The 18,345-nt window shown below is 60.8% G+C and overlaps 6 protein-coding genes across 6 annotated transcripts; all 6 read right to left on the reverse strand.

Moving 5' to 3' along the window:
• Window positions 1-393: 393 nt before the first annotated feature.
• LINJ_17_0210 (conserved hypothetical protein) lies at window positions 394-2,319 on the reverse strand (the record flags this gene model as incomplete). Its single annotated transcript, XM_001464660.1, has 1 exon — window positions 394-2,319. The coding sequence occupies one exon, from the start codon at window positions 2,317-2,319 to the stop codon at window positions 394-396; it is 1,926 nt and encodes a 641-aa protein (XP_001464697.1).
• A 905-nt stretch (window positions 2,320-3,224) lies between these two features.
• LINJ_17_0220 (conserved hypothetical protein) lies at window positions 3,225-4,805 on the reverse strand (the record flags this gene model as incomplete). Its single annotated transcript, XM_001464661.1, has 1 exon — window positions 3,225-4,805. The coding sequence occupies one exon, from the start codon at window positions 4,803-4,805 to the stop codon at window positions 3,225-3,227; it is 1,581 nt and encodes a 526-aa protein (XP_001464698.1).
• Window positions 4,806-6,652: 1,847 nt separating this feature from the next.
• LINJ_17_0230 (conserved hypothetical protein) lies at window positions 6,653-7,606 on the reverse strand (the record flags this gene model as incomplete). Its single annotated transcript, XM_001464662.1, has 1 exon — window positions 6,653-7,606. The coding sequence occupies one exon, from the start codon at window positions 7,604-7,606 to the stop codon at window positions 6,653-6,655; it is 954 nt and encodes a 317-aa protein (XP_001464699.1).
• A 1,683-nt stretch (window positions 7,607-9,289) lies between these two features.
• On the reverse strand, window positions 9,290-11,893 carry LINJ_17_0240 (hypothetical protein, unknown function; the record flags this gene model as incomplete). The annotated part of the gene is made up of 1 exon (XM_001464663.1): window positions 9,290-11,893. The coding sequence occupies one exon, from the start codon at window positions 11,891-11,893 to the stop codon at window positions 9,290-9,292; it is 2,604 nt and encodes an 867-aa protein (XP_001464700.1).
• Window positions 11,894-13,629: 1,736 nt separating this feature from the next.
• Window positions 13,630-14,901, reverse strand: LINJ_17_0250 (peptidase T, putative, metallo-peptidase, ClanMH,family M20B; the record flags this gene model as incomplete). Its single annotated transcript, XM_001464664.1, has 1 exon — window positions 13,630-14,901. One exon carries the CDS (start codon window positions 14,899-14,901, stop codon window positions 13,630-13,632), a length of 1,272 nt encoding a protein of 423 aa, XP_001464701.1.
• A 1,549-nt stretch (window positions 14,902-16,450) lies between these two features.
• On the reverse strand, window positions 16,451-17,659 carry LINJ_17_0260 (conserved hypothetical protein; the record flags this gene model as incomplete). The annotated part of the gene is made up of 1 exon (XM_001464665.1): window positions 16,451-17,659. The coding sequence occupies one exon, from the start codon at window positions 17,657-17,659 to the stop codon at window positions 16,451-16,453; it is 1,209 nt and encodes a 402-aa protein (XP_001464702.1).
• Between the last annotated feature and the right edge of the window lie 686 nt (window positions 17,660-18,345).

An 18,345-nucleotide genomic window follows, 5' to 3' on the forward strand; every position in this document is an offset into this window, starting at 1 on the left:
ACCACAGCACGATGACGAAATCAGTAAGATGGTCTCACATATGCGTGCGAAAGCGGAAGAGAGAGTCAGGTTTTCGATGTGTGTGAAAGCATGAAAATCGGCTTCATAACCTCGTACAAGCACGGACATCGGCACGCACAAACACATTTATGATGAGGCGCTGTCTTCTTTCTTCTTTCAGCTGCTGCGGGCATCCTTTTGTTTTTTTGAGTGGCAGCAACCCGAGAGTAGAAGGCTTGCACGCACACACGCACACCTGAGAGAGAAACAGCCACACATGCACCCAAGAGCACTGACTATCATCATACAGTAACCGCAGCACGCAAATGTTCACGAGCAAGGCCACGCACATCACCTCACCATAAAAATGGAGAAGAGTGGCACGCCACTGCGTCACGCATCAATATCATCGACGGCGATGAGTCGCTTCACCGACACAGTAAAGGCAAACGATGGCCCCCACTGCGCCGGGCGTACAAAGGCATCGTCGTGGTCCTCTTCGTGAATGTCAGCGGCATCGAAACGGGCGCGCTTGACCGGGCAGCTACCGCTGCTCTCGACAGCGGCGGTGGCACAGACGCTCACCTTGTTGGGCTCTTTCTCCATCGTCTTCAGCTCGCCGCGCCGCTCGTAGCGGATCGACACGACCTCGAACTCCATCTCGGTGTCCTCCTCTTCGTCCCCCATGACATCCTTGTCGGGCTCGCCAAACGCAGCGGTGAGTCCACCGAGGCTCAGACTCTCGCGCGTCTCAGCATCGACCCAGAAAGCGCCGCTCAGACGGCTGAACGCAAGGCACGAGGAGGAGCTGGGTCCCTGTTGCAGCGTGAGCAGTGATGGCGCGTTGCTGTGCACCAGCCGCACCCCAACTGCACCTGAAGCTGTAGATCCGGTCGACACTGACGGGGCGCCAAGATGCGTGGTCAGCTCCGCCGGGCCGCCGCAGTGCACCGCGAAGGCGATGAGCCCGCACTCCTCTACGAGGCATTGGAGCAGCTTCGACATGAAGAAGGGCAGAACCGCACAACACGACAACGACAGCGCTGATGCGGACGAGGACTTTGGGGCAACGGTGAAGCAAGATGGCGGTGAGGGAATGAGGCGCCAGATGTAGCGGCAGGCGACGACGGCTTCGCGCGTCGGTTGCCTCGCCACCGCCGTCGCCGACAGAGATGACGACGGAGGGTGGTCTTCCTGAGCAAACACAGGTGCCTCATCGGCAATCCGGCCAACTTGGTGGAAGCGCGTAGAGCCTTGGAAGGGCATCGATGAGATGAGCGAGATGTGAAAGCCAGAGAGAGTCGAGCCAGTTTGCGTCACCCTGTTCAGCACCTCACGCGCCCCTGCCGAAACGCTGTCGAGGGTATCCGCAGCGTCGTCAGCACCACTAGTGAGCCCCTCCTTGTTCCCTTCTCGGTTGATTGAGGACGGCGGGAGTAGCGGTAGGTTCACCAACGCATCCCACACCACCCATACTGGATTAACATCTCCAGGAATCAGCTGAAGCGGCTCCGCCACGAGTGCTGCCCCGCCAAGCCAATCCAAGCTCACCCCAGCATCGGCGCAAGCCGCCGTCAAGTGCTTCTGCGTTATCCGAGAAGAGGAAATGAGGCAGACAAGCAGTCCACCCTTCTCCACGCATAGCAGAGCGCTGAGATCTTTCCACGATGGATGGCCCAGAAGGCGCACATAGAAGGTGTGGTGCGTAACCATGTCATCACCGATTGTGGCAGCGCGGGCGCCCGATGCAGCTTTCTCCATGGTAACGCATGCCTGCCGCAGCGCACTGAAGCGTCGGAAAGCGTCGTGCAGTGCTTGGACGTATGCCCCGTAAGTCAGCTGAGTGTGGAAAGAGGCAGCTGACGAAGCACTGCCATGATTCGGCAGCAGTGGCGCCGTCACGCTCTCCGAGAGTGTTGCGCCGTTGCTGAGGTGGTATACGCTGCCAAAGCGCTCGGCGACGTCGTACAGGCGGCGCTGAATGTGCGCCATGCGGGCCATCGTTGTGGTCGGATTGCGCAGCAGCATCCCAGCAGACGCCCCTGCCGCGTCTGAGATCGGCCATCCCGGTGCTCGCGCACTACGCTCGACGGATACATCCATGCGAACCTCACAGCGGCTGAGAATTCCGTAGTAAGGCACCGACGGGAACGTACTCTGGCCTGATTTGGCTGCTATGGGGCGGGTCTGCTGCGCAGCCGCCAGAAGGGCTGGAAGGTCCGTCGACTGCTTCGCAGCGGCGCTGGCACCGATTCCGTACGACAGTGATGTTTGAGTGTCGCTGTCGCCGGGGGCGGGGGCTAGAATAGGGTATCGCATCACCGATGGGGCGGGGGTTTCATCGACGAGGCTCCTGCCCTGCCGAAAGCCAACACTGCTACTCTGGAAAATGTTCATGGATGCGATGCGTCTCCATTCGCGTCTCAGCACGTCTTCGGACTAGTTATGCACATGTAGTGGTGCATGTATCGAATACAGATGCAGATACCTCTGCGTGTGCGTATCAGCACAAGCGCTGAGGTTGTCGCATCATGTCGTAGGCGTGAGTAGCGAGGAGAAACGAGGGAGGCGATAAAGGTTCCCATTACGCGAAGGAGAGGAGTGTGCGGGAGGACGATGCAGACATGGAGGCACCGAGGAGAAGGCGTGAGAGCAAACAACTAGGCACGGCATGAAGGATAGGCATGAAGAGGGCTGAGCCGCTTTCCTCATAAAATGAGTGCCCACCTCAAGTCTTGCTGAGCAGCGAAAGAGAACGAGCTCCACAGGTGACCCCCTGGCATCTTACCATAGCCGCTTCAGCGCTGCGTGAGAGGCACCACGCCCAACATGGCGCGCGTAGAGAAAGAGAGAGGAGGTAGGTGGTTGAAGAGGTGTGCATGCGTCGCACAAAAGCCGAGGAGGGAGAGAGGAGGTGCACACAAGAGCATTACAGGGCACGCGTCTCTGCACGACATGTGCGTGTGGTGCGTGCGTCGGTATGCGCCAGGTGTGTGGGGAAGGGGAGGGGGGAGGAGAGGGGCGAGAGGGGGGCGGGAGGTACCCTTTTACGCTCTTGTGCGTGGCTACTTGCACAAGAGAAACGGGGCGCAACAACACCGAAGGAAGGACACGCAAACAAGGAGCGACGGGGTAGCGGCCCCATCAACAGCCGCTTTAGCGAAAACACGGTGTACAGAATACACGCATGTATGCATATGTATGGGTGAGGTAAGAGAGGGCCATCACAGCGGGCCAGTCTCCAGCCTCGCCCTCTCCCATCTCTCCGTGCCGTCTACCCGGTCACGCCATCCGGCCTCACGCCGGCTCGCGACAAAAGAAAGATGCTCTCGCAACTCGCGAATGCGGGCGTCCATTCGCACAATCACTGTGTCCGTCTCACGCAACGCGCCGCTGCTCCCCTCCACCAGCAACGACCGCTCTGTCTCCAGACGATGAAGCTCGCGACTGGTGCGCTGCACAAAGTCGCGAAGGATTTCCTTGTTGCGCGCTGGTTGAAGCAGTGCAGTAGTCGCAGCTTCCACATTCGAGGACGGGGTGGAGGATGACGAAGCGGCGGTGCCACTGCCCGACGGCCCCTCGCGATCCTCGCGGCCGGCGTGGGACGGTGGCCGCTGCGAAACTGATGTCGGTAGAGGCGGCGGTGACGCGCTATCTGCGTGACGGCGCAGTTGCTCCCGTCGGCGTGCCAGTGCTGCCGTCAGTCTTCTGTTCTGCTCCTCTAGCTCGCGGCACCGCTGCTGAACTGCAGCCATGTCAGACGCATGCCGCTGCGCTTGCCTGTCTAGCTGCAGCTGGTGCTCGGTTTCCCACTGAGCGCGCAGCCGCTCCACCGAGAAAGATGAGGATGCAGTCCCACCCATTGCATTAGCAGTGGTGATGCCGCTGGCGGAGCCAGGGGATGTCAACTGCTGCGTACGGTATCGACTGAAGGCCTCATAGAGGGACAAGTACTCCTGCTGCGCCAGCCGCTGTCTCTCATCTGCACGCCGCGCCTGCGCCTCCGCCGCCTTCACCCTTTCCTCCAGTAGTCGCGCGCGGTGAGCAATGGTGTCGTTGGCCAGCCGCACCTGCGCCCGCACCTCATCCTCGACACGCTGCTGTGCGTCGAGCAGCTGCTGCCGCATGCGCCGCACGTCCTTTTCCATATCGGACACACGCTGTTGCCGCTCTGCCAGGCGCGTCTCCTCTGCCTGCACCGCCTCCTCGCGAAGCGCCACTGCCGTGGTGCGCTGCTGCAGCGCCACCCGCGCCTCCCTCTCCCGCCGCTTCACAAGTCGATCGAGATCCGCGAATGCAACGTTCCTCTGCTTCTCGAGCTCTTTGCGGAAGCGGTCTGCTTGCACAGCTTTCCACAGCTCTAGGTCCCAAGCCGCACGGTACTCTACCGTGTCGCGAACGTCATGCGCTGCCGCGGCAGCCGGTATCGTCGACTCTGCGGAAAGGGAAGGAGTATTTTCCGTGGCGACGAGGCGGGCTGCGGCGGGACGTGAGAACGATTTCACGCCTGATGCTGCCGCAGCACTCCCTTTCTTCAACGGAGTGTCTGGAGGCGACGAGCTGCGCCCTGTGACTGTCAGAGAAGGTTCTCGAGATCGCCGATTGGTGTGCGTCGACGTGGTCTGCCCATGAAACCCGCCGTCAGGTAGCAGGACATGCTGCGAGGAACCCCGTCGTCGCACTCCAGTACGGTCACTGTCATCATCGCTGCCACGGCTACTGCCGCCGTTGCTGCTACCGCTACCCATCATCCCCGAAGAAGCCCGGCGACTTCCGTCGGAGCCATTTTTGGCGCTGCCACTCATCCTCACCCCACACCCACACTCACCTACAGCGCACGCGGAGATGATGTGCCCCTTTCAGCGAGCGGCGGTGCTCTCGGGGGATCGCCAACCCGAAAGTGGTCGCACCCCACACACACACACAAACAAAAACACACAGCGGTAAACCGGGGGAGGGAATGTGGGCGGGCGGCGGGGACCGAGCGGCGCTTGACCGGCAGGAAGCGAGGGCAGAAGCCGCGGAGATACACACGTGAAGGCGTGGGGAGAGGGGGAAGGCTGAGAAAACACACACACGCAAGAAATGCAACGGGGAAAAAAAACGAAGGTCCAGAAGAGTACAAACGCGCGCGAGCCCGCCTGTGCCTTTGCCACGGAATGATGGTACAGGTCTATGGAAAGGAGAGGAGAGATGGGTGGTACAGATGATGCGGATGAGGAGCAGTAAAACAAATGGTGCCAGTGCTGCGACCGCGCCGGGGGAGGCCGGGAGAGGGATGGACGGGCGAAGTCGAGAGTCAGTCGTAAGTGATAAGCCGCCGCTTCACCTTCGTCGCCTTCACACAGCGGAAGTAGTTCGTCTCGGCAGTTGCGCGCGGAGTCGTGCAAGGACACCAATCTCGATGCCAACGGGGAGAGAGGCAACGCACACCCCCGCAAGCGCGCCTCAAGGGGAGCGCAGCACAGCGTTTCGGTACGATGCCTTTCAACTCCTCCCTCCCCCTCCCTGTCTGCGTGAGAAGGCGGTCTTTTGAGGAGGGATAGATAAGTGAATAGGGAAGTGCCGCGAGAATGTTTGCGCCCGTCCGTCCGTCTGTATATATAAATGTATATGTGCGTGCGTGTGTGCGGATGTCTGTGTGACGCCTTCTGATCTATGGGGCACTTCCTAACGACATGCGCCGCGCGCCGCCGACGACATAGAGGTGGAGAGAGAAGGAGAGAAGCAACGGAGAAGAGCCAATGTGGCCAAGGAGGAGACGGTGAGGGGCAGCATCATGTATGTGACAGCAGGGGGCCGGACGGAGGTAACAGAGGCGTGTCACCCCTGTATGTGAGGCTCAATGGCATGTCGGAGAGGGGTGTGTGGCCCGCTGCCATCTGCGAAGGACAATCTTCGCACTTCGCGCACCTCACAACGAACGAAACACCGAAGAGCCCCTTGCCCAAACACCTGTAGGGTAAAGAAAAGAGCCGCGCTCGCCATTGTATGGCTAACGTGCCTTTGGTGCCTTTTCGCGGGCGTACGCCCATGCATATTTCTATGTGGGGCCCCGCGCGCGTGCTCTCACTTAGTGGAAGCGGCGGTGCGCCAGCATGCCCCAGCACAAGCGCACGCACAGAGTAACATTGAGACACCTATTTTGAGATTGATGGTCAGCCAGCTACGCGCACGCAAGGAAGGCCGGATGGCAGCGGCTGCGAAGCGTCGAGATGGAGTAAGAGGGGATAGACATGGCGCGCGTTACTTGCTAGCCACCGACTCACCCCGGGCCATATCCTCTTCGCTTCTGCGGCTGCGTTGCTCCTCGTGCACGTTGAGCTCGCCGTCTTTAGATGTGTGGGGCATTGCCTTACGTTACGGCGACATGCACGGACACGTTCCTGCACCCAAAGCAGCTCGACCGAAAGACCAACAGAGAGGGCAGGCAGGTCGACGGCGGGGGATGGGACAAATTCGTGTAGGCGTAAAAGGAGGAGGAGAAGCGCGGACAGGGGACCGCAACACCCGTGCAGCCGCACCACACCAGACAAACAGTTCCGCCGATCACAAAAAGCAGCCCGCCAAAAAAACAAACCCGCTAAAACAACGAAGTAGAGGGAAAGGAGAGAGAGAGGGAAGGGCCACGTACACGTATAAAGGGGCAGCTCTAGGCCTCTCGCTGCAGGTAGGCATCCAAGGCCGACAGCATGGCAGTACCGGCGTACATGCGGCGCAGCGTCTCGGCCGCGTACGTGCGCAGGTCCTGCGTCTGCGTCAGCACCGCCTCGTCCTCGATCTTCTTGATGCCGGACTGATGCTGACGCAGCATTTCGTTTGTGACCTGCCACAATCCGTAGGCCGCCCGCGAGTTGTTCTGCTGCGAGTTGAAGAGGAGCGACTGCGAGTACTCGATGACGCAGCGCGGCAGATCACGCTTCATGTAGTACAGCTCGCCGAGGCGCACGTGAGCAAAGTAGGACTCGTTGTCGAACAGAAGACACTCCTCCGCGTAGAATATGGCCTTGTCATTGTTGCCGAGGAGGTAGTGGAGGTTGCTCAGTTCGCGATAGGTCGGCAAGGCGTCGCCGCGGTGCACCTCTACGTAGGTGTGCTGCTTATCATCCTCGTCCGTGTACACGAGGTCCTCCTCGAGGACACGAATGGCCTCCTTGTAGTGGCCGTTGCTCTTGTAGATGGCGCTCAGCCGCTGCACACAGAAGTCGTTCGTTGGCATGTCCTTCAGCACCTGCTCGTACAGCTTCTTCGCCTCCGGGATCTTGCCTTGCGCCTCCAGGCACAGGCCGCGCAGGTGGCTGACGCGAATAGACTTCTTTCCGAATCGACTCTCAAGCAGGTTCAGATACATAGTAGCGTTCTCGATACGACCGCACTCGAGGGAGGCGATCAGCACCTGCTCGTACACGTCGTACAGCTCGCTAGATGACAGCCCACTCGACCCGCCAGCCAGCAGGTCTGTGGCTAAGAAAAGCATCTTGTTGGCATTTCGTGCCCCGCTAGAGCGGTAGTCCTGTAGCAGTATAATTTTCTGCTGCCTCGACAGCTGCTTGAGGTCGACAGGCGTCAACGACTGCAGAGAGAGGTGAGACTCAGCGTCGGACATAATGTTCGCAGGGGAGGGTGGGGACAGTGGCCAGTGATCAGCCGATGACTGCAAGAGTTCGTGCTAGCGGGTGAATATCGAAAATTAGTTTTCAAATACTCCCTGTTCCCTCGCCACCGTGAGAAGAAGAAAGCGGGAGAGAGACGGCGAAAGGGAAGGAGTTGCAACGCGGCCACGTGCGAGCCGGCACATCCGTCTCCATCGATCCGGCCCCCGGCGTGTGTGCGTGCGGTCGGGCCGCCTACACCGAGGCCATGCCGGCAGGAGTCGAGCGCGTCTGTCATACAAGAGCACAGGCACGCGCATACGCCTGTGCGTGCGCACCGGCGAGAGTGCGGTGCAACACGTCCTTCCAGCGTACGGTGCCACCGGGTGGGGACATGCAGGGGGGCCCGGGGGGCGAGACCTACCTTCTCGGCGCATGGACAGAAGACATAACGAGAGACAAGGGGCCGTGCGGTCACTGTCGCCCGTCCGCGGCCCATACGGCAGCAGGAAGGCGCACTCACAGGCAGGGCAAAGAGCGCGCCGCCACTGGGCAGCGAGGGGGGCAGGCCACATCGTCCCCCCGACCTCGGCGCACCGCCGTGTCGCGAGGAATGCGTGCGGACGTGAATGAATGGCGTACACAGAGGAAGGAATAAGTATGGTGCCCGCAGGGACTCGTGCCCACTCGCTTGCCGGCGCAGAGCAGGAAATCAGGAGCGAGGGTGCCGAGAGTCAGCGAGCGAGCGAGAGTTGGTCGCCAGCACGCCCTCTCCAAGGCGCGCCGTTAGAATCACCATACATTGGGGTATGCGTGCACAACCTCCGCTGATATGTGCACAGGCAGGCACAGAAAACACGCGCAGGGCTGAAGAAATGAGGAGGCGAAGAGACACGGGTTCAGGCGTGTTGATGGCGGTGGGAGGCCGCGTTGACACCAAGACAGAAAGAGCGAAGAGAAGACGGCACATGCGCACACACAAGCGGAACTGGCCAGTCTGCGGACGAGAGAGCAGGCGGGAGCGAAAGGGTCTTGACGGAAACGAAGTGGAATGCTCGCGCCGCACTCGACCCCAGCTCGCTTGTAGGAGCGGAGACATCCGCGGGGTCGCAGTCGCGCGCACACACACGCTGAAGCGCAGCCCCCTAAAGTGTCTCGTCCACTCTCTCCAGGGAATCATACCTCTTCCGCCGCCATACGTGCATGCGCCAGGTGACCAGGGCCACGCGTGCGGATACTGCCCAGGGAGGCTGTCTTGCACGTCTCTATGTGCCTGCCTGTCTGTGTCGATCTGCATTTGTGGCGTTGCCTGCCATCGCGCATGTGTGTAGCCCATCATACGCAGCAGAGGAGCAGGACGCACCGACGAAAGAGATGCGAGCAGTGAGGATATAACGAGAAGGGCGGAAAGGGGGGACATCAACAACTCGTGCAGGCGCCATTTCCCGCCTCACGCGCACGCAAGCGCCGAAAAGGTGCGTGTGTGCGTGTAAGACAACAGGAACCAAGTTGTGCGGTGCGCGTACAACACGGCAAAGGCTGGGCAGAAGGGACGTGGGTGCGAGCAGAGAAGGCTTGAGGCGAAGAAGGCAAAAGACTGTGATGCAGAGAATCACCTGACCCGCCCCACCACCACCACCACCGGAGCTCCTTTTCTCGTTGACGGGGACGAAGGCAGAAGCACACGAGCACTTCTATCACTCCCATCGGGTCATCAAGGATAACTTGCCCTTCTCTGTCACCGTGACGCAGCGGTTCACCATGAGCTGACGGTCGGCCAGCCACTCGCGATACTCCCGAAGTCGACGCCGCCGACGCAAAATCTGCGCGGCATCCTGCGAGTCCACTTCCTCACCAAAGGGGCGCTGCGGCCTCCCCTTACGGCGCCCCTCTTCTACGAGGCCTTCGGAAGCATCTTCCAAGGTGGGGCGGCGCACCAGCAGGCCCTCCGGCTGCGATGCCCACGTGCCACCAGCGCCACCGCCAGCCCCCTCCTGTTCCGCCTTCAGCGCAGCGTTCACCTCCTGCTGAAAAGCCTCCTGCTGCCGCTCCCGCTCTGCGGCGTCCTCGGCAGCCTTGCGGCGCATCCGATCCGCCTTCTCCCGTCGGCGCTTGGCCAAGTTTGCCTCCCACGCCGCCTTCCTCTTCAGCGCCGCGGCTTCCTCACGAGCGCGGCGCTGACGCAGCCTTTCGTCCGCCTCATCCGGGGACGCGGAGGTGGTGCCGCGGGGGTGCGTGCCACTCCGCCCGCCAACCGGCTGCCGCCCTAACTCTGTGTCGGAGTCGTCACTGCCAAGCACCGGGAGCGGCGAAGACCCGTTCAGGATCTGGCGCACGTACACCGGCCCCTCCATCGGCTCCTCCGCCCCCCGCAACGGGTAGTAGCGGCGGTCCAGCTGGAGGTAGTGTCTGTTGGAGGTGCCACCGCTGGCCGTGGCGGCCTGGACGGCATCCGGCAACTCCGTCACCTTCGCCCGGAGCGTGCTGAGTTGGGTCGAGCTCATGGTGTACTGCATAGCACCGAGGAAGCTACCACTGGCCAAGAAACGCAGGAGGGTGTCGCTGTCGCTGGGGAAAAGAGGCAGCGCCTCCTTTCCAGACACCGGCTCGTGGGTCATCTGCGCATCGTCCATGTAGGCAGCTTTGAGAAGGTCGTATCGATTAATTGTGTGTATGCCGATGAACGGGTCACGGCGGCGCAGGCCGGCCTCCTCAGACGCGCCGGCGGCCGCCTGGTCGTCATCGCCGGCGGCAGCGGCAGCATCAGCCCTGTCGCCATCACCACCTTCACCGAAGCGCGACTGCAGAGGCACCAAGATGAGAACCGATGGCACCTGCGACACATGCAGTCCGTCCGCCACCGCCGGCAGCTGTTCAGCATCTAGCCAAAATACGTCACACCGCATGATCGGCGTCCAAGAGCGCTCGACGCGGCTGCGCGCCTTCGACCCTTTCGCTAATGTCGTTGTATTGTAGAACACCGTTGTGCTCTGCAGCCGCCGCGCTAGAGCAGCTGCGACCTCGAGGTGGTGGTGGAACCACATCTCGTCACTCTCGCGCAGCACAAAGACAATTTTCAACGCGTTTTGCAGCGCTTTCAACTCGTGCAGGAGGTGCGCGGCTGAGTCGATCCGGCGGAGAGGGCTCGTGGTGTTGAAGGCATTCATCGCCTGGCGCCAGTTCTGCAGCTGCGCAATTTCAGCACGGACCGACGCCGCACAGGCAGCGCGCCATGCTGCCGAGCCAGCAGTCGCCTCCGCCAGCTCGGTCACGGTGCCGATGGACTGCGGTGGAGATAGATCTGAGACAGATGCCGCAAATCCATCAGATGCAGAGCTGTTCAAGTATGCCGCAACAGTGCTGGACCACGGGGCCATCGTGAAGGTGTGCTCTGCGCGTAGACCCCATGCCGCAGCCACCTCCGCCGACTCCGTCACCAGCGTAAGCACCGCGTTGCCAGCTTGTGTGGCGATAGAGGAAAGAGCGGCGAGCACCTCCTCCGAACCGTGCCTGGTAAGTCGCATGTAGGCCATCGACACGAATGCCGGGAGGACAGAGCGGGACTCACTTGCCTCGAGAGCGTCGCGGACAAGTTGGAGCGTTTCGTGCACCTCAGCTGGGCTGAAGACGAACTGGAGACTTGGTATAAGGTGAAAGGTGACAGGGTCGACGTAGCGGGCCGGCAGCTCACTCAGCGCCCAGGAGCGCAGCTCGAGGTAGCTGGCGCTCGCCAGCGGCGTAGTCGAGTACAGCACTGGTGTCTGGAAGGGGCTCGCCGAAACGATAGAGCCGGGGGCCACCTGCACCTTTGCAACTCTGCCGTGGAAGAGCGCCAGTGTAGGTACGTGGCTGGCACCTATGAGCAACAACTCGATAAGGCGGCGCTCGGTGGCACTCATCGGTATCACGTACTCGTGCACCCGCAGCACCGACGACGGTACGTCGGTTGCGATCTGTCGCACCTTTGCGCGCAGGGCAGCAAGAGTGGAGGAATGGCCAGCATTGCTCTCTGTGAAAAGAATGAGCACGGGGTGCGTGGGAAGCCGCGACACCGAGGGCGTACAGCTGCTCTCCTCACCCTCCCCGGTCCTGGTGCAAAAGTCGCTCGCCAGCACGTCCAGCAGCGATGCAGCTGTGGGAAGAGTAAAGGGGTGCTCGGTGAAAGCGGTTGAGGCAGAGGGCGGCGCAGTTACCGCATCCCCATCGAATCCGCGCACCGGCACCCCATGGAGCAGAAGCATAGCTGCAACAACAAAAAAAGGAGCGCCCAACACCGATCCAGGCGACAGCGGTGCGTGCATCCGCCGCGGTGAGCTTGGCGAGGCCATTTCAGCCAAGAGAGAGGGAGGGAGCGAGTGATACACGCGATAGAGAAAGGTGGTTCCTGCAAAGAAGCGTCACAAAGGTGCTTGTGTGTGTGTGTGTGTGTGGGGGGGGGGGGGGGTAAGGGTCGAGTAGTCCCTGGAAAGTGTGGGCATGGAGGAGGGATCGTATCGCAGGTGTGTTGAGGGAGAGAGAGTAGGTATGGAGGGGATAGCGAGGTAGCGAAGACCACATGTGCGGCAGGGACAAGGTCGTGCGTGTAGATCGGCTGCAGCGGCACTTAGCAGGTGCGTGAGCAAGCCTCAGGAGGCACTGCAGTAGGCGCTGCAGCCGTGGTGGCAGCTCCCCACCTTGTCATCCATTATTGCTTTCTTTGAGCTGTTGTGTATGTTGCATGCGCATGTGTAAACGCACTGCGCCACTCACCTCAGTCCGCACGCCTTTTCCGGCTCCCCCATGAAGGGGTGTTCGTAGAAGAGGAGGGCGGCGAAGAGGATGAGGAGAGAGACGATAAGGAGGCAGCACGGAAGAGACGAAAAGAAAACGAATACGTCAGCCGTCTATCGAGATACGCACACCGACACATATGTGTGCACATTTCCGCGAGAGAGAGGGAAGGGAAATAAAGAGAGCAGGCCAGCGTGGGCATTTCAAGTTTCCGTGAGTGCGGTCAGGTGGAGAAGCGAGAGAGGGACAAAGAGGCGGAGGGAAAACGAAAGCAGGTGTGGCGCATCTACCCATGGGCGTGTATCTCGCCTATGCGTACGTGTATGCGTCTCGATGTGTGCGCCTTTTCGCGGCGGGCTGAAGCGCACGTGTGTGTGCACGGAAGCAGATGGGCGGGATATTGCTGAGCATGTGTCCCCGCGCATGTCTATGAGCTTCATTAGCCGCGCCGTGCCGCCCACTCCACCCCACCCCCGAAGTCCCGTTTCACGTGGGCATAGGTACCTACCTATGCCCCCACAGTTGCGTCAGGAACTTGATCCCCTTCCCACCAGCACCACCCCCGTATCTCACATGCGCGCATACAAGGCCAAACAGAGCGACGAGAGTCCGCCCCGTGACGATACGGGTGGCCATCTGTGCATATAGATATGCATACATGCACGCAGACACACGCGCACAGATATGCATGCACATGCGCCAACAACGGAAGAAGAGACACGCGGCAAAGCAAAGAAAGCAGAGAAAAAAAAATTTTAGCGGGCGAGCGAATGAAGAGAGACGCAGAGACGGGAGCGGGGGGGGGGGGGGTAAACACGGACAGGAGACGCGCTGATGGGCGTGTCCGCCTTCCGTGGGCGAGGGGCACGCAACGCACTGCACACGTGTGCTTCTCTGTAGGTGCATACGCATGTCTGCGTCGCTCGGGACGCCCCCGCCTTTCTTTGGGATGGTACCTGCGCCCCTTCCCCCACGCCCTCGCAACGGCGACACGAGGCTGCCGGGCATTTCGTTTTCGCTTTCCACTCATTATTGCGACCGTGATAGATGCCGAACACGGAAATCTACAGCTGTCACACGTAGGCACACGCTCATTCATCCTCTCTCCTCATCGAGTACAGCACCTGGAGAAGAAGCGGATGGGGGCGCTGTGTTGGGCGAGCGGGGCGTTCCCGCCGCAGATATTATGCGCACAAAGTACCCAGTTATACGCCTGCGCGTCTGCCTGCGTACTGCTTGCTGCTTGGCGTGCTCTGCCTCAGCGCGCCTACAGCAAGGACGGCGTCCTCTTGCGCTTATCAGCGCCGAACAGGACGATGTTGTGGCACACCTCATATGCCTTCACGAAGGACGGGATGGGAAGGAACTCGAAGCAGGAGTGGAAGTTGTGCGCACCAGTGAAGAAGTTGGGGGTGAGGAGGCCCTTCACGGAGAGCGCTGCACCGTCGGTGCCCCCACGCATCGGGATAATGTTCGGCTTCACGCTCGCCTTCCTCATCGCCTCCAGTAGCAGATCAATCGCAGTGAAGTCATCCTTAAGCGAGTTTGCGATGTTAGCATACACGTCTTCAATCTCAATTTCAACCTTGCCGGTCGGATACTTGGCCTGCACCTTCTTGGCCACATCGAGCATGTACGTTTTGCGGGCCGTGTACTTGGCGAGGTCGTGCTCGCGCACCATTGCCTCGAGCCTCGCCTGGGTGGAGTTGGCATCCATCTTCGCGAACCACCAGTACCCCTCGCGCAGCTCCGTGCACTCGGGCGTCTCCTCGCGGTTGAACTGGGAAATGAAGTCCACGGCCATCAGCAGTGGGTTCACCATCACGCCCTTGGCCGACATCGGGTGCGCCGAGACACCTGTGAACTTAATCGTGGCACTCGCGGCGTTGAAGCACTCGTACACCATCTCTCCCAGCTCGCAGCAGTCGAGCGTGTAGGCGAAGTCGACGTTGAAGCGCCCCTTTACGTCGAGGTGCTTCGCGCCTACCAAGCCGATCTCCTCATCTGGCACAAAGCAAATAACGATGTCGCCGTGCTTCTCCTTACTGGAGTCGAGGTTGGCAACCATCTCCATCACCGACGCAATGGCGGCCTTGTCGTCCGCACCGAGCACGCTGGTGCCGTCGCTGAAAAGAATGTCCTGTCCAACGTACTTGTTCAGCACTGCATGCTCCCTCAGCCTCATCCAAATGTTCTTCTCCTTGTTTAGGCATACATCACCGCCCGTGTAGCGAATCTTCTGAGCCTTCACATGCGGGCAGAGACCGCAGTCGAAGGTGTCGAGGTGGCAGATGAATCCGATGCGCGGAGCGCCGGGCACATTGCCTGGCTTCACCGCCGTCACAGTTGCATACTTATCGCAGATGACGTTCTGCAGCTCCATCGCCTGAAGCTCCTTGGCGAGCAGCTCCGCCAGCACCTGCTGCCCGGGGGTGGATGGGATGCATTTGCCGAGGTTGCGGGGGTCGCTCTGGGTGGTGATGGCGGAATAGCGGCGAAATCGCTGCTCCAGGCGGTGTTCGATCGGCGCGAGAGACATGGCTGCGGAGAAGTGGAGGGACGGCGGGGACGGGGAGACGAGGAGCGCGACAAGCCACGATCGAACATGCAGCAGGGAAACGCGGATCTAAACAATTCTGGCAAGCAAACAAAAAAAAACGAAGCGAGTGCGTTGCGAAGAGCAAGCGAGCTGATCATGTATACACACATATGTAGATAGATATGTGTATGTGTGTATGTATGTATATATATATATATGAAGCGCGATGGATGCTCATCCGTTGGCAAGCGATGGGAGGATGGTTGCGGAAGGAAGGGCGGGGGGCAACTCGCGCACAGGCACATGCAGGTAGGCAGGCCGTGGTGACCGGGGGAGGAGGGCAGCAGACAAAGAGAGAAAAGGCAAAGAGGACGAGTGAGGCGAGGTGATTTGAGGAGGGGAAGACGGCGTGCGTGCGTACACATTCGTGTGATCGAAATGGGCCACCAACGCTTCACGCAGTCCGCGCGATTCGGAGGAGAGGCGAAAGAGCTCATCGCATCACCAAGTCGACGCTCTGTGAGAGAGAAAGAAAAAGAGAGAGAGGCTGCAGAGACAACGGCGGTAACGATATCGAATAACGCGTTCGCTCGTCTTACATTGCACCTCCGTCTTTGCCTCTCTTTCCTTGAAAGGCGGAAGCGCTGCCGCAATCATCTCCGTGTGAACCATTCGTGCCGATGACGCGCGCCACATCGTGCACAAGGGAGACAACACTGAGAAAGGTCGCTGCGCTCTTCTTTGTATCTTTCAAGCGCGCAGTCCGTTGCAGCATGACGCATGTATCTATAACATATAGATACATGTTGCAAGCATAGGGCAAAGGCCATGAGGTACGAGGGATGTCGTGCGTGTTGGGGAGGAGGGTGTAAGAGACAGAGGGCCTGATTGGAATGGACGTAAACGGCACACACGAGGACAAGAGTGCGCGCTCAAGCTGAACAGAAAAAGAGAGCATCGGCGAGCAATGCGCGAGAGCGAGAGAGAGGCGAGGCGAGAGGAGCACCGACGCCGACTGCCTTGAGCCCCTAACACCCACTGAATCACCAAACGCCTTCGGTTTTCTTCTTCGCTAGTTTACATGAGTATAGTATACATGCCAGCAACACGATTCAGTGCGCACAGATCGAAACAGAAAGACGCGCACTCGTCATTTGGTGGGGGGGGGGCCGAGACCAAGAAATGCCCCCGTGAGAAAGAGAATCCGGTGGTACCTCGTCGGCCAACAAAGGGTGAAGGGATCCACGAACGCGCTGCTAAAGGCAGCGACGGAGCACAACTTCTTCACGCAAAATGAAAACCGATGATTAGCGTCGACCCGCTGACTCACCACACACCCTCACGAGGACGAGAACAGTAATGAGTGTCCGTGGGAAGGAGATGGGAGGCAGGGAGATGGCGGGAAGAGGGAAAGATGGAGGACTGCCATGCAGCAACTGCACATACGCATGAAGCAGCCGGCGGCCAAGGACGAGCACATGAAGACTCCCCCATACCGAGCACACCTCCACACGCACGCGCATACAGAGACAAGGGCACGGCATCTGCTTCAGTGCTCGATGACTTTGCGCACCTGCTCAATCGCCGACGTGTAAGTGCCGCGAAGCCCCTTCAGATACTGCGCGACATGCGGCGGCTGCGTTGCCGCATTGTGCAGCGTCTGCGCCTCGGATTCTTTTCTCGGGTCTGCCTGCGTCGCTGCCTCACGGCGGAAGTGCAGCGCGGCAGTCTGCGAGGAATGCGTGCGCATCTGCATGAGATTGGCCAGCTTCAGCGCGTGTCGACGGAGATCCCACTCGTTCCAGAAGTAGTTGTGGTCGATGTAAGAGTCGATCTGCCCCGTCTGCGTGCCGCAGCTCTGCCTGTTCTCCTGCTCGTGCTGTGCGCTTGTTAAGTCACTCGTCAGCCGCTCCACCACGCGCGCCCCCTCCAAGTACAGCTCGCGCGGCAGTTCGTCGGCTCTCCCCATCACAAGAGTCAGGCACGGATCGGCGGCGTGGAAAAGGTGCAGGCAGCCCTCCACGTACCGCCACGGATCAGCCGCAAAGGCGCGCATCGCAGTCGCGTCCGCAAAGATGAAGTAGAGTGGGCGCGCCATGGCGACGCGGCGGGCGCTGCCGCTCACCTCCATACATCCCAACGACGTCTTCGACGGCGAGGACGATGAAGGCTCTGACGGAACTTGGCCAGGTATCAGCAGCCCGGCGGTTGGACGCCCGGCGAGCAGTTGAACGGGGCAGTAGCCTCGCATAGCGCAGAGGGACTCGGGGTAAACCCGCGCCACGGTAGGGTCGACCGTGTGCAGCGGGAGGTCGGCGCGGTAGCGCACGTGAACACCAGGAGGAAGTCGCTGCCGCGTTGCGTCGGAGTCAAGCAGGGCACCGACCTCGGCAGCCAGGGCACTGGCAGAGGTGACAGGGGGTGCCGGTGCAGCCTCCGCGAGGGCGAGCGCTTCCTCTGCGGCGGTTCTGGGCAGCGTCGAGTCGTATCCGGCGGCGGACTCTGTTGCAACGCGCAGCAGCGTCGACCAAAGCGCGAGCTCACCGGCACAGCGCATGCCCGCCTCATACGCGTCAGCCAGCTCCATGAACTTTGGGAACACCACCTTCTTCGGCGCGGCCCCACCAGGTGCGGCGGCAGCGGCGGCCGGTGAAGAGGCGGAGGTGGCCGCGGACGAGGCCGCCTGCGCAGCGGCGGCCGCTTTGCTCGCCGGCATCAACTGCCGCAGCTCGGCTAAAAGCGATGCGTATGGCTGCATGACGCGGCTGTTGATGCACTCGCGGAGCTGCTGAAGACCGCACTGCACATGCCGGAGAACGTGCTGGACCAGAAGAAGGTGGTGGTACTCCTCCTTGAGCTGCTGCTGGGCCGCGGCACCGAGAGGACAGGTCGGAGACACTAGCAGTGCACGCGAGAGGCGCACCCGTGGCTCCAGCTCAGCCACCGCCTCCTCCGCCTTTGCCTCAAGCTCCGCCAGCGGTGTGTCCACAGTGGTGGACAGCGACATCAAGTCCATGCCGGCGGCGCGGCCCGTCTCCTTCTGATAGAGCCGCAGCCCCCATGCGATGCGACGAAGCTGCCGCAGCTGGCCCGCCCGCTCCACGCGGTCCTGACGTAGGAACGCAGTCACCTGTGCACGAGGGAGGGCCGCGCTGACGGCAGAGAGAGTCTCGCTGTGGGAGGTGCCGCTGCTGCCGCTACCAGCCTTCGCCGTGGCCGACGCCAGTGAGCCAAGGTCACTGTAGTGATGCACAAAGCAGACCGCGAGAGAGTTCCAGACTTGTTCGGCGCTCACCATCCCAGGCTCCATGGACATCAGTGCCCCCTCCAGCTGCACTCGGATGGCCTCCTTCTTCACCTCTGCCTTGTGCTGCTGCTCTTCGCGAGACCTGCGCAGCGTGTCGCAGCGGACCTGCAAGGACAACGTGGCGAGGCTAGGGAGAG

Source organism: Leishmania infantum, chromosome 17 (assembly GCF_000002875.2).
Source record: "Leishmania infantum JPCM5 genome chromosome 17".
NCBI classification, from domain to species: domain Eukaryota; phylum Euglenozoa; class Kinetoplastea; order Trypanosomatida; family Trypanosomatidae; genus Leishmania; species Leishmania infantum.